The 10,687-nt window shown below is 34.2% G+C and overlaps 1 protein-coding gene across 1 annotated transcript in view; it reads left to right on the top strand.

Annotated features, from left to right (window-relative positions):
- Positions 1 to 637: 637 nt before the first annotated feature.
- The window catches only part of Ubr5 (ubiquitin protein ligase E3 component n-recognin 5), a gene marked incomplete at its 5' end in the record, with an annotated part of 90,941 nt that continues 80,891 nt past the window's right edge, over positions 638 to 10,687 (top strand). The window contains 4 exons of the mRNA XM_048801943.1: positions 638 to 684; positions 1,167 to 1,248; positions 1,690 to 1,766; positions 2,560 to 2,679. Coding sequence (XP_048657900.1) covers positions 638 to 684; positions 1,167 to 1,248; positions 1,690 to 1,766; positions 2,560 to 2,679 — 326 coding nt within the window. The remainder of the gene's footprint in view (positions 685 to 1,166; positions 1,249 to 1,689; positions 1,767 to 2,559; positions 2,680 to 10,687) is intronic.

Here is a 10,687-nt window from a genome sequence, read left to right as displayed (position 1 = left end):
GTTTTTGAGCCATAAGTCCCTTTAAGAGCTCCAGACTGAGCTTTAAGTCAGACTTTTGAATATTTTTTTCCCCAGTTATATTAAATTCTTAAAGGACCTGTGCTTTCCAGGTATTTTCATTTGGTGTGATATTCACAAACTTCAAGAATCTCTTGGCAGGGCAATCCCCAATATAAACAAACCCCCAAATCATAAAAATAGAAAGGGCTGGGAATGTAGCTCAGTGGTAGAACTCCCAACTTCTTTTCTTAGTAGAAAAGAAGCTCTTTTGGGGCCGATAGCAGGCCCCCCCCCNGGTTTTGTATTGGGTGTTGGTTCAAGTACCACATCTACTGCCAATTTTTTGATAAATAGACTCTAGAAGCCTCAGCTTCCTCATCTGTGCAGTAGGATTGATAAAGATTATTGTTATTGAAGTTGCTAATGGGGTAGAAAAGGAAGGGAACTGCAGCCTCTTATTTGTTTGTTTATTTATTCATTGGAACAAAAGTAAAAAGAATACAAAACGCATTCTTGCCACAGCAATTGTTTTGTGCACTACTATTGTGAATCACCCGAATAATGAAACAAGTACCTATCAGAACTATTTATTTACAGATGATTTGAACATGTAGTTTATTAACTTTTTTTTTTTTTAAGGTTACGAGAAGTTTCAGAAAAACTCAACAAATATAATTTAAACAGGTAAGAATTTTAAGAAATAAATCTATACTTTATTTTCTTTAGTATAGGGGATTGACCCAGGACCTTGTACACAGCAAGTGCTCTGCTTCATCCCCATTCCTAGATATTTTAAGTCTTTTTTTCAAAAAGTAATTTTTTCTTCTATTAGGAAAAAGAACTCATTAGGCAGTAGTTTAATATGATCAAGATAAACTTTCTTATGATTAATCTTTTACTCTACCATTTGTTTATAAGGTTGGTTCATTTAAATAACAGTTTTTATTCATACTGATTTTTTTAAACAGTACAACATACCAAGGAGCTATAGTGATTACCGGACATAAATATGTTTAAATGGTTGCTTTAACATATGTTGATTTTTAAAAAACAGATTTTGCCAGTTATTTCTCCTATTGTTAATGAATTTAAAAAATCCTATAACGTATTTACCATTTAAAAATAATTTTACTAACATCCTTTTTTGTTTGTTTTTTTCCCCGTAGCCACCCCCCTTTGAATGTATTGGAGCAGGCCACTATTAAACAGTGTGTGGTGGGACCAAATCATGCTGCATTTCTTCTTGAGGTAACTTACTTACTCTAAGGTAGAGAAAAGAAAAATAGTTGAAATACAACTCTGTATCATTTCTTCCTTTTTAACCAAGGAACATTGGAGCTACTAGATAGAGTCACTTTGAAGATCACCCAGTTCTCTTTCCTTGTATAAATCCTCTGTTCTGGAGAAAGTTTTAATGATTTACTAGTGTTTGAAACATAGTGACATAATGGGGAGGCTCCTAATATCTTAGTTATTTCCTCCCTTTAAATTCTATCAAATTGAGATGTTTTAAAATTATTTTCTGCTGGTTTCTTGATTATGTGTGTCAATTTCTGTCTTTTTTTCTGTAGAAGAGCATATTGGGTGTCTTTTGAATATGATAGCAATAGGCACCAAATCTGTTGAATAAATTCAAATTTTAATGCATATTTTTACTTGGAGAATTTCTTCTATTTTCTTTTCTTTTAGGACGGTAGAGTTTGCAGGATTGGTTTTTCAGTGCAGCCAGACAGATTGGAATTGGGTAAACCTGATAATAATGATGGGTAAGACCTTATGTCCTTTGTATGTATGTATTTTTTCTGGTGTTAGACAAGTACTCTGTTATTGAACTCTATTTTCAGCCAGTACTTTTTATTCCATACAGTATTTATATATAGTGTTTAGAAGGTATTATTATTAAACCCATGTTTTAATTTTGATTATTCTCAAATTAAAAAAAAAGGCACTGCAGAAAACCAGATGCTCAAAATAAATGGTAAAGTTTATAGTTCAGATTTAAATTCTAAGGAAGCAAGATGATTTGTAAGTGGAGGAATCAATGATCACTTTATGGGAATGAAGAAATTACATATTTGGTAGGTTCCAAGTCAGATCTACTCTTTGAAATGGTTTCACACATGTATTTTTCTCTTTAATGTTTCCAAACCAGATAACTCAATTTGAATGCAACCGAGGTCGCTAGCATTTTGGCCTTTAAAAATTATAGTATGTACAAATGATGCTAGATATAATGTAAGATGAATTTCAGCTAATCCACTTCTAAGGAAGACATTGATTTAAAAAAAAAATCTAAGAACAATCTATTGTTTAACATTCATTTGTAATTGAAATGTGATAATTTTTTTTACTTAGGAAAGAACACTGTATTGTTAGAAGACCACAAGTTATTAGGTTTGTTCTTTGATATGAAGTATAAATTTTAATAGGAGTAATTAAGGAATTAAGTAGATACTTTACTACAGGAAGTCCCAGAGCAGTTTAGTTTTGGAATTCCGGGTATGTGCCTTAGCATTTTGAGACTGTGATGTAATTATTCTATCTTTTGTTTTTTCCTAGGTCAAAGTTAAACAGCAACTCGGGTGCAGGGAGGACTTCCAGGCCTGGTAGGACAAGTGACTCCCCGTGGTTTCTCTCAGGTTCTGAGACTCTGGGCAGGCTGGCAGGCAACACCTTGGGGTAAGTTGTACTCAGTTGAAGGCATCCACTGGTGTGTCTCATTGTCCTGTGACTGTTTTCCATTGTGACTGATTATCTTCAGTGTTTTCTAGAGAAGGGGAGAGGGAGTTTCCGTAAACTTTGGGTGGGGAGTTCATGTTGCTGATGGTGAGCCACCATGATAAAAATGACTTACCTAAGCTAATTTTAATTAACCTGAGTTCCTTGACCTATTAAACATGTAAAAAGGTATACATGTGCTTTTGTTACTTGTACCATTTGTCTCATTTAGAATTTTAAATGACTTCATCTTTAGTCGTTTCTTGGGTTGAATCTGGTAGTTTCTAATTTTACACTAGAACTCACCTCTTCTACCACTTTATCTGAAGTTTATATACTGTCAAAGAAAACGTGTACAAATTCAAAGCCAGGTGTTTTTGTATATTTTAATATACCCTGATTCTTGAATGTCCAGATTTTCTGAAAATACTTGGTTAATGATTAGATAATGTCAGTCCAGTCAAATCATTTGTTCAAAGGCCAAGTAGAGAAAGATAACTAGAAGCAATTTAAATTGTTTCAAAATATAATCAAGGGTAAAATATTTATTTTTATACACTGACTTGGTAGATGAATCAAAAATTAGATTTTAAAATTAAGATTCAAAAATGATTACTTTTTTCCTATGCTTTTGTGCTGAACTGAATTCATTTTGAGCTGGGAATGAGGTCATTTAGTAAGTGCATTGTTTAGATCATTCTCTGTATCCCTTAACTTATTGGTAGGAAATATAGTTCCATTCTTTATTTGATTTTTCTTTATATATTATATAATTCAAAACAGTTGTATCATTTCTTGGCTGTAGGAATCATGACTTAATTGCAGAGTAAATGTCAAAAAATTTTGTCCTCTTGCAAGTAATTAAAAAACAAAAGAGGGGCTGGGATTGAGGCTCAGCGCTAGATTGCTCTTCTGGCACGTGCGAGGCCCTGGGATCGATCTTCAGCACCACATAAAAATAAAATAAATACAATAAATTGTATCCAGTTACAACTAAAAAATAAATATTAAAAAAAGATTTTTTTAAATTCTCAGGGTAATTTAGAAATTTACTGGAAGCTAAAGTGAAAAATAGTTATTTTGAGACTTATAAATAAACCACACACATAGAAGCAACTTATGTCTTATAATTAAATAAGGTCTCTTGCATGACAGACCAATAAAGGCAGTGTGTTAATTTGAAATGTCACAAGTGCAGGAAAGAAGATGTATTTACATTGTTGAGGCCATATGCATTTTCTAGGACACCAAACTATTTCAGTATTTGAAATGAGCATTTCCCCTTTTCACCTGTTCATGAGATTATGCATATTTATTAAATTATTTTTAATGAGCCAAAAGGAAATTAAAAAACACATGTATCCTCCTCATTTGTGTGTCCTAAAATTCTCTGTTTAGTAAAACAGTAACCATTGAATATATATAATGAAGTCCATGCTTAGCATTCATTTAAGTCAGATCCTAGAAGTTGCCTACTCCCCAAATAGCTATCCTGCCCTTATTTGGAGGAATTAATATGGGCAACCCAAGAAAATTGCTTAAGTAGATTTCTTGCTACTAGTCCTAATGAAGTAAGTGGAAGAATGGGCCTGTGGTATGTCTAGCTGCTAGCTTTGTGTTATTCTGGAAGCTTTTTTTTTTTTTAAATGCCTGCTTTTGGAATTTCTCTATCTTTGTGTTAATGATAACAATAGAATCATTGCTCAGATATGGAAAACCAGTTTCATCAAGAATTCTAAATAATCTTATACATGCAAGCCCATTAATTTAGGGTATGTTACCAGCTTTGAGGAAAGGGACCTCCACCTGTCTCTCTCCTTGGTAAGGTTGAAAGCAAACCAGATAGACACAGAAGTTTTAGCCTGTCCAGTGGTATCCCAGACCTCATTTGGGAAGCTCATTTTAAATTTTATCTTATCAGTATGCCTAAGAGACTGAGTGTACACTGGTGTCATATTAATAGGGAATAGTCTTCAAAAGCAGTCCTTTATTTTATGGGACCCAAGGTATACTGGAGCACCTGCATCCTTGGAACAGAGTATAATATCCAATGAAGAGAACTTTCAGGGCTGTTCCCATATTTCTGTATAATTTGAATTACAATTAAATAATAACAATACAACTCAGTATCATTAATAATATCTCTGGGTGGTAGATGAACTTTATTTTCTTCTTTGTCCTTTTTTATATTTTAAAGTCCCTTAGTAACAATAACAAAACAATAATTTTGAAAGACAGTAGGGTATAGTGGTAAGGAGCACTGACACTGGAGCCAGATTACCTGGTCCAGATCCTTGTTGAAGCCCTTACCAGCTGTGTGACCATAGGCAAGGAAGTTTTCTTCTTTGGTGAGAATTTCCTTATTCTCAAAGTAGGGATGATGATGATAATAGGATTCAGTAAGTTAAAATAGGTAAACAGTTAAAATAATGCTGCCATAAATACTTCAAAAATGATAATGGTTAGTTTTTAAAAATATTTTCAACAAAGATGTTGTTTATCCAGAGGATGATATAATATTGTCTTTTGTGGTATATTTCAGACTGTATCAAAACAAAATTTCTCCAATTTGAATAATAGTTAGAAAATTGAAAGTTAAAAACTAGTTTTATCTATAAGAAAAAGTCAATGTGCCACTAGTTATAATACATTAAGTGGAGTCTTGGAACTAATTTTGGAGAATAGGGCAGCATAGATCAAAGAACCTTGAAACTGGAATGGGGACACCTCATTGTTGATGTTCGTTCCATTACTGAGTTTACGTAATGATCTTTGGCAAGTGATTTACTTTCTCTGGGTCTTCTCAGCTTTATCCCCACAAGTGTTCATTCTCTCCTTTCATTTCCTTTGCTCCTTTATTGATAAGATGGAGAGAAAAGTACTGACTGTTCTAAAAGCTCAGTGATGGGGGGCAGTTGTCACCAGCATCAACTTGATTCTGATGAGGGGCCTGTTGGCTATGTCACATGGCAGATGACATCATGAAGGGAGTACATGCAAAAGGGAGACATCAGATTTCAGAGGTCTTAGTTCATAGACAGCCAGCTTTTGTTCTTGGCTTGATGTGAGGTGTAACATCACAGCAGAAGAGTATGGCAGAGGAATGCCCTCAGGATAGGACAATCAGGAAGCAGAGAGAGCTTTTTAATCTTATTTAATTTATGTTATTTTATGTTAGTAGTGCTAGGGACAGAACTAAGGACCTTGGCCATGCTAGACAAGCACTCACACCATTGAGCTGTATCCCCATCTCTTGTATCACTTTTTAATGGTCTTTTGCATATAGTGTGTGATAAGAAATTTGGAAAATAGCATGTAATAAAAATAGCATATAGCAAATGAAGTTTAATTCACTAGATAAGCCTGTATATTTTTTATTTTTATATTAAGAAAGAATAATTAATGTCTGCTCTGGCAAAGAATACTTTCTTAAATATAAGCATTTCTTTGTTTACCTGTGGTCAGCAAAGTATACAACCTGAAGGCCAAATTGAGCCCCATGCACCTGTGGCTGCTTTTGTGCTGTAATAGCAAAGATGAGTGGTTACTTACTAACTGGTTAGCTCCCAAAACCTAATTATTTAGCCTTTGCTCTTTACAAAAATGTTTGCTGATCCCTATTTTAGTTTCCCATTAGCATTAATTCCTAATCCTGTGTTCTTTTGTTTTGAAATTTAACTTTTTATTTTGAATTAATGTAACTAATTAAAAATTTTCAAAAATATTACAGAGAATTAGTGTTTGTACCTTTCACTCAGTTTCCTCACATGTGAACATCTTATATAGCCAAATTCTACAAACCAAGAAATTAACATAATCATTGCTTATGCTGTAGATCCTGTTCGCATATTGCTATTTGGCCACCAGTACCCTTTCTCTGGTCCAGGATTCAGTACAGGGTCCCAGCTGAATTTAAGCTGACACCTTTCTTTAGTTTCCTCCAATTTGGGACAGCTCCTTAGTCTTTGTCTTTTTAGATCCTGATGAGTTTGAAAAGCTGGTGGGTGTATTATACAGTATTTGGATTTTCCATTGTTTTCTCATGATGTATTATTGGCAAGAATACTGCAGAAGTGATGATACGCCCTTCTCTGTGCCTAATACCACGCTGGTGTGATGTTGATTTCTCATTGCTGTGGATGAAATTTTTTGTTTATTTAGTTAAGGTGGTATGTGCCAGGTTTTCCCACTATAAAATTACTGTTTTCCTCTTTGTCATTAATAAGTATTTTGTGGGAAGTCAATTTTTGAGAACTGTAAATATCTCATTTCTGCTCACTGATAGTTGCTTTTGGTCTGAATTAGTTGTTACTTTGGGGTTGACTGATTTTTAACTATTCCCATCATTTAACCAGGCTTGTTTACATAAGCCTGTAATTCCAACTGCTCCAGAGACTGAGGCAGGGGGATTGCAAGTTTAGACCAGTCTGTGCAGCTTAGAGAGTCCCTATCTCAAAACAAAATTAAAATAAGGTCTAAGGATATAGTTCAATGTGAGGCCTAGGTTTAGTCCCCACTACAGCCAGAAACTTGTCCCTATCATTTCTTTTGTACTTAAGGAATAGTTTTCTCTCATCTTTTTTTTTTTTTTAATATCCACATTATCTTTTTCTATTGGTTATTTATATAATCATTGTAGTCTCATAAATATTTGTTTTATTTTGTGTATTATAATCCATTAATATTATTTATTATGTTGCTCAAATTATCCCATAGATTCAAGTCCTCTTTTCATAATAAAGAAAGCTTTGATGGAACCAAGCTTTATTATAGAATGTATTACAGAAATACTGAAATAGAGCAGTGGAATTTTATGAATTTGCTATTAAAATATGTAACAGATACAATGATAAAATAATACACTCAAGCTTGAATAAAACCTCTTTAGACACACTCCAAAGATGATTAGGGCCAATTTTACGACTCTTTTAAAATGCAGAAAGAAGCATTAGTTCTTGGAAATCCTCCCTTGCCCATGTTTGACTGTATTCTTCTAACCCCCTACACAAGTTTCTTCTCCCCTGTAAACTAACTTTAGCATTGGATTCATGGATCGCAATATTGAAAAGTGTCATAGGTGCCCACTGACTAACTCAGAGACAGTCATTTTTTATTTTTTTTATTTTTTATTTGGGTATGTGGATCTCTTATTATGTGTAAGCATTTAAAGGCATGTTTCTCTTAGGCTCTATGAAAATTCTGTTTGTTGATTGTGATCATGTTATTTTGTAAACCAAGAAATTTTAGAGTCAAAAAATTTTCATTCGTATTTTTCATTTCCCTTTGTGTAGTTTTTTTTTTGTGTGTGTATGTGTGTGTATTGATTATAATTATATTTAAAAACATTTGAAACTTATAACATGTATTAAGAGAATCCAGCACAGGAAGATCTTGAGTCCCCAAAGGGGCCTTTTTAACCACAAATGTACCAGATATAATCTAATATGAAAGAGACAGTCCTTGCTGATCTTGGTTTTTAACCCCTTTTCTACAGAATTTAGGGTTGCTTATTTTGGCTCCTTGGAGATATTCTGAATCAGGAAGTGAATTGTCTATTTGAAAGCTGTGTTTGACAGATTTTGGGATAATCAATACTGTTTTTCTTTCCATCATTTATGGATTATTGAGAGGTGATTTTTTATTGTGAATGAGCATAATTAGGAATTATGGCGGTTCCTGGAGAGAGAGAGAGAGAGAGAGAGAGAGAGAGAGAGAGAGAGCGCGCGCGCGCGCGCGCGCGCGCTTGTGCTAAGTGACAGGTTTGTGTGCTTATACTTTCTGCCTGTTGTTGTCTTCTTTATTTAATAATCACTTCACATTTATCCTTGAGGATACTTCAGCAGTTTCCTAGATATTTTTGTTAGTCTCATTTCAAACCAGTTTAATGATAAGAGCACCAGATTTATATGGGAGAAGACAAGGGACTTTATTTGTGTTTAATAATAAGGTTAAAAGGAGGTGTTATTATTCAAAAGTCTCTTCTATTATTTGTTAACACTGGACATAATAGATGATAGGTGTAATCTGCTTTTCATTGGTTTTAGCTACCGTGGTTCTTTAAGATTTAATTTGCGGCAATAATTAGATTTAAAATCTAAAAGCCAAGCAGGTACTTGGAAATGACAAATAGTTGAAGCTGACCAAGTGCAAAAGATGCTACATATCAGGATTCTGACAAACTGTATGCCTTCTTTTTTTCTTTTCATCTTTCTCTGTCATGATACTGGGGATTGAACCCAGGGCATTGTACCCCTGAGTTATACTCCCAGCCCCCTTTTTTTTTTTTTGTTAATTTTTTATTTTGAGACTGGGTCTACTTAAGCTGCTGAGGCTGGCCTCAATCCTTCTGTAATAGCTAATATTACAGGTATGTTCCACCATGCCCAGCTGAATGTCTAATTTTTAAAGGAGGCAGTTGATAAACTGATTATTGTTGTGGGAAAATACAGGGCCATTGTTGCCAAATCCAGATCTTTGTGGCCTGCTACACTTTTTTATTTCGGTCTGAAGAAAATGTACAAATCTGCATTTTGGGGGGCAGGGACACCACTGAGCCACACCCCCAGTCCTATTTTGTGTTTTAGAGACAGGGTCTCACTGAGATGCTTAGTGCCTCACTTTTGCTGGGGTTGGCTTTGAACTCAGGATTCTCTTGCCTTAGCCTCCTGAGCCTCTGGGATTACAGGTGTGCTCCATCGAACCTGGCCAAATCTGTATTTTTAATGAGATCTCCTGACTTAAATGTTGGGACTCATTGTGCAAATAAATACACAAATGTACATAGTTGCACATTTATTAGTACATGTATGTGCATATGTATGTGAATTTTAAAAATAAACTTTAAGAATAAACTTCCTTTTTAGGAGATGTAGACTGAGAAAAAATTATAAAGGCATTACTGAGAGTTCCCATATACCCCATACCCAGTTTTTATTATTACAACATCTTGCATAGTATGATATATTTGTTATAGTTAATTAATGAATACTAATATGTTTTATCAACTAAAGTTCTTTTTTTTAAGTAATGTAACTTCTTTTTTAAAATCTTATTTATTTATATGTGGTGCTGAGAATTGAACCCAGTGCTTCACACATGCTAGGCAAATGCTCTGCCACTGAGCCACAACCCTGGCCCTCAACTAAAGTTCTTATGTTATTCACATTACCTTATTTTTTATCTCATGTCTTTTTTTTCCCTCTTAAAATCCCAGTTTTTCTTAACACTCCCCTTGACTATGACAGGGAAGAGTGGAGAATATATCAGTCTTTTCCTTGTTTTTTGATTATATATATACCTAACCAACCTCATAAATACATGGGTAAGACTTGATCCATAGGTCATGATTTCCTTTTGATTTTGAATCATTTTGTGTGCCTTGGTCCTATATAATGGAATCAGAATAGTAGGATTAATTTGATAAACAAACGACAGAAAGCAGACCCAGCCAGGTTCCCGTGTGTGTGTGTGTGTGTGTGTGTGTGTATAATTTTACCTTATTGTTAAAAATTATGTAGTTCTCTTTATCCTGTATAAAAGGAACACCTATTCTTTTGTGATTACCAATGTGATTACCAATGGATCTCAGTATTGCATGCTTATCTTAACAGATTAATCTTTATTTAGACAGCAAGCTGGTTAGAGAGATGTTTAGATCTAGGGACAGGTATTTGGTTTGAATTTTTTGGTTTGTTTCCTTCTTTTTAGTTATGCATTACAGTAGAGTGTATTTTAATATATTTCTACAAACATGGAGTATACCTTACTCTAATTAGGATCCCAGTCTTGTGGTTGTACATGATGTAGAGATTCACTGTGGTGTATTTTTATGTATACATAGTTATGTCCAATTCATCCCACTGTCTTTCTTATTCCTGTCCCCTTCGCTCCCTTCATTCCCCTTTGTCTAATCCGCTGAACTTCACTTGTGTGTTAGCATCCATATATCAGAACAGTCAGCTTTTTTTGG

This window comes from Marmota marmota, unplaced genomic scaffold (genome assembly GCF_001458135.2).
Source record: "Marmota marmota marmota unplaced genomic scaffold, marMar, whole genome shotgun sequence".
Lineage (NCBI taxonomy): Eukaryota > Metazoa > Chordata > Mammalia > Rodentia > Sciuridae > Marmota > Marmota marmota.
The sequence above is the reverse complement of the archived record's forward strand: the minus strand, read 5'-3'. Positions and strand labels throughout refer to the sequence as shown.